Raw genomic sequence first — 4,634 nt, 5'->3', positions numbered from 1 at the left:
GAAGTTGCTTCACTGGTCTAAGTTGGCACCATCATTATGCTCTTACCAGGTGAGGCAGATCAGTTGCCGGCTTCTGGACGGCCGCTCACAGCGGCTGCTGGCCGCTCACGCTGGCTGCCGGCTATACATGGTAGCCCATGGCAACTCACCTGCTGTACTCACGGCAGCCCAGCTCCAGGTTGAGCTGTTGTTCAGCATCTTAGCTGTTGAGGGCAGTGTCACTGGCCCTCATATGTGGGATCCGAACCAGGGCCCTCTGGCATCCCAAGCCAGCTCTTAACCAACACGCCACTCAGCCGACCTGCAATGTCTTATCTTTTTAATGCTTAAAAGTAAGAAATTGATTTATTGATAAGCTGAAAGGATTACTTACAAGAATCAAGCAGTCTTAAATCCCTCTTGGGACAAAGCAGGGAAAAGATGTTTAAAGAGTAAGCCAAATTGTTAGGAGAGTAATGCCTGCATGTAACTATCAGCAACAGCAGCATTCCCGTCACCATCCTTCTCTGGCCTATGATCGATCATCAGTCTTTTCTCCCATGTTTGTATCACTCCATGGCTGTACATGACATACCGTGGTGATGTCTCCAATCAGCCAGGCCACCATCTGTCAGGGAGCACACCTCAACACCCAAAGGGGTCCCATGGAGTGAATTTTCTCCCCTAGAACCAAGCAGGTAGGTGATGGGAGAACTCAGCCCAACAGCACCATCTCCATAGGGAATAGTGATTTGAATGCTCTTCATGCACAATGTTCAGTACACAACCAAAGATTACGGAGCACAAAAGGAATAAAACACCGTAAACCAGAATCAGCAGAAACAACAGACAAGGGAAACAGATATATTGAGGCTTCAGGTATGAGATTTGTTAGATATAGACCAGGGGTCGGCAAACTTTTGAGACGGAAGAGCCACCAGGGGTCAGCAAACTGCAGCTCGCGAGCCACATGCAGCTCTTTGGGTATACACATGTGGCTCTGAAGCAAAATCAAAAATAAAACTATCAGGGCCGGCCGAGTGGCGCGATGGTTAAGAACTCGCTTGGGATGCCAGAGGGCCCCGGTTCGGATCCCATATATGAGGGCCAGTGACACTGCCCTCNGGCTGCTCAGCTCGGGCTGGACTCGAACCACTGTTGCTCAGAGCTCAAACTCTTGAGCGAGCTCTTAACCAACTGAGCCACTCGGCCGGCCCAAAAGTTCCATTTCTTAATTCAACATATATTCAATGAGCATCATGATGCCGACACCGGGCTAGGCTCGTGTTAGACACTGAGGACAGAGTGAGGAGTAAGACCAAGTCTTTGTTCTGTGGAGCTTATGTTCTGGTGGGAGATCAGCAATTCAAAGGTTATCACTGGTAATCTTTTTGAATACATCTGTGCTTTTTATATGCATATATATACCTATAGATCACACAGTTATTCCAACCTTGTAAATGTATGAAATATATGTATGTATGTGTGTGTATGTTTAGTCATTCTACTTATTAACCTTATTTTTTCCATCCAAATAATATTTATAAACTTCCTTCCATCATAAGGTATTTTTCTGAAAATATTTACTTTATTTTTAAAAATATTTATTTTATTTTTCAATTACAGTTGACATATTAGTTTCAGGTGTACAACATAGTGATTAGACATTTATATAACTTATGAAGTGATCACCCAATAAATCTAGTACCCATCTGACACTATACATAATTATTACTATATTATTGACTGTATTCCTTAGGCTATACCCTACATCCCCATAACTATTTTGTAACTACAAATTTGTACTTCTTAATCCCTTCCACTTTTACACCCATCCACCCAGCCCGCTCCAATCTGACAACCATCAAAATGTTCTCTGTATCTATGAGTTTGTTTCTATTTTGTTTATTCATTTATTTTGTTCTTTAGATTCCACATATATGTGAAATCATATGGCATTTGTCTTTCTCTGACTTACTCCACTCAGCACAATACCTTCTAGGTCCCTCCATGTTATTGTAGATGGCAAGATTTTGTTCTTTTTTTTGTCTGAGTAATATTCCATTGCATATATGTACGACTTCTTTATCCATTCATCCATTGATGGACACCCAGGTTGCCTCTATATCTTTGCTGCTGTAAATAATGCTACACTAGACATATGGATGCACATGTCCCTTCAAAGTAATGTTTTGGGTTTCTTTGGATAAATACCCAGAAGTCTGATTACTGGGTCCTTCTTTGTCTCTTGTTTTAAAGTCTATTTTGGGGCTGGCTGAGTGGTGCGTTGGTTAAGAGTTGGCTTGGGACACCAGCTCTGAGCAGCAGGGCGCCAGTTCAGATCCCACATTAGGGCCAGTGATGCTGTGCCCTCTACAGCTAAGATGGTGAACAACAGCTCAACCTAGAGCTGGGCTGCTTTGAGTCGCCAGTGGCAGCGTAGGCTACAGGGGAGCTGCAGTGGGCTGCCGTAAGCTACCGTGAGTAACTGGCAGCCGGCGTGAGCAGCCGACAGCCAGCGTGAGCTGCCAAGAGCCGCTGTGAGCAGCCATCCAGTGGCCAGCGACCAATCTGCCTCAGCCGGGAAGAGTGCAATGATAATACCAATATGGGTCAGTGAAGCAATGTCCTCCACAACTAGACTGAAGAAAAAAAGGACAATAACTTGCCTGTTCCCCTTCCCCGATTCCCCAACGCTGTTCCCCTCTCCCAATTCCCCAATAAAATCTTAAATAAATAAATAAATAAATAAATAAATAAATAAATAAACAAAAAATCAGTTTTGTCTGGTATGTGTATTGCTACCCCAGTTTTTTTTTCTTTTCCATTTTTGTGAAATATCTTTTTCAGTCCCTTTACTTTCAGTCTGTGTGTGTCTTTCAATTTGAAATAAGTGAATCTCTTGTAGGCAGCAAATGTAAGGGCTTTGTTTTCTTCCATTCAGCCACTCTATATCTTTTGATTGGAACATTTAATCTATTTACATTGAAAGTAATTGTTGATACATATGTAGCTATTGCCATTTTATTATTCATGTTTTTTATCTTTTTTTTTCTTTTTAAAGAAGTCCCTTTAACATTCCTTGTAATACTTGTTTGGTGGTGATGAATTCCTTTAGTTGTTTCTTGTCTGGGAAGCTCTTTATCTGTCCTCCAATTCTAAATGATAGCTTTGCTGTGTAATCTTGGTTGTAGGTCCTTCTTTTCATCACTTTGAATATTAATGCCAATCCCTTCTGGCCTGCTGAAAATATTTTCTTAAGGATTGCATAATATTCCATTGTATGGATGTACCAAACTTTAGCTAACCAATTTAGTTGCTTTTGCGCATTTTTTTTTTGTTATTATAAAAAGTCTTCGAGGGACTTCTTATTACATCTTTAGACATGTCCTTGGTTACTTACTTAGGATTCAGTTATAGTATGGAGTAGCAGGGTCAAAGGTTGGGCAAATTTTTAATATACCTTATTATTGCTTTGAGATAAAAAAGTAAAGAGATCTCTTATCTTCTACATTATGGAGGCTATTTGGATGTTGTGATTGCTGATGAAGAAAAGGAAGTCAAGGGCTTCATTTGCTTAGGTCTTAGCTTTCTTTCCAGTGCCTTTTGTATTTTCTCATAACAACCAGAGCTATATAATTAATGAGTTTTCACTAGCAAAATAAATAGTTAAGCGGCAACACTAGTAAAAGACTTAAAAGTTTGTGCCAAAATAGATTTTATAAATACATAATTGTAACACAAATAACATTTCAGGTTTCATGATCCTTTAACCTATAAAATGGATATTATTCAAACTGAGGACAAGAGAAAAAAAATCCAGATTTATTTTTCACCAATGTTATGAGCCAATAATTCTTGAACAGTTGTGCTTTTGAAATGATCTGTAACCATGGAAAGAGGACTTCAAAGGTTAAAATGTTAACCTGCCTTTCCCGTATGCATAAATCCATTTTTTATTTCTTCACTTGGTATTTTATTAATTGATCACTTCTCTCCTGGTTTTATGATAGATAAGTAAAACCACAATAGGTTATGGTTAAATTTTTACATAAGAACATACCTTTCTGAATGGTTTTTACTTATCAATTACTTTTTTCTTTAGATTTGGATCCTACAAAGAAGGACACAATTATGAGAACAACCATCACTTTCATATGAGTACTCCCAAATACTTTTTATAAACGATTTAAAACAAGAATTCATTGAGCAAGTCTAAGGAAAACAAAAGTATACAAGATAAAAAGAAGAGATGAGTGAAAGTGGGAAACTACACACAAAGAACCTCAAGTTTGAAAAAGCATGATATCTATGCAGTGGAAAATTCTATCAATAAACTATATTGCTTAATAAAAGCATTTCTTCAGATTGTTTTTCTTAAATTTTTGATAAAAAATGGACTGTGGGGTAACAAAGAAAGTTTTACTACTAGAGATAAAATCATTGCAATGTCTTACCTTTTTATTTATTTATTTATTTATTTATTTATAAAGATTTTTATTGGGGAATTGGGGGAAGGGGAACAGAGAAGTTGCTATCCTTTTGTTCTTCAGTCTAGTTGTGGAGGAAGTTGCTTCACTGGTCTAAGTTGGCACCATCATTATGCTCTTACCAGGTGAGGCAGATCAGTTGCCGGCTTCTGGACGGCCGCTCAC

General features: G+C 39.0%; 1 protein-coding gene across 1 annotated transcript in view; it reads left to right on the top strand.

Moving 5' to 3' along the window:
* Window positions 1-4,218, top strand: part of CWH43 (cell wall biogenesis 43 C-terminal homolog) — a 59,517-nt gene extending 55,299 nt beyond the window's left edge. Inside the window, exon 15 of the mRNA XM_019627135.1 lies at window positions 4,085-4,218. Coding sequence (XP_019482680.1) covers window positions 4,085-4,163 — 79 coding nt within the window. The 3' untranslated portion in view covers window positions 4,164-4,218. The remainder of the gene's footprint in view (window positions 1-4,084) is intronic.
* The last annotated feature ends 416 nt before the right edge of the window (window positions 4,219-4,634 follow it).

Source organism: Hipposideros armiger, unplaced genomic scaffold (assembly GCF_001890085.2).
Source record: "Hipposideros armiger isolate ML-2016 unplaced genomic scaffold, ASM189008v1 scaffold_714, whole genome shotgun sequence".
Lineage (NCBI taxonomy): Eukaryota > Metazoa > Chordata > Mammalia > Chiroptera > Hipposideridae > Hipposideros > Hipposideros armiger.
This window is presented reverse-complemented; position numbering and strand designations above follow the sequence as displayed.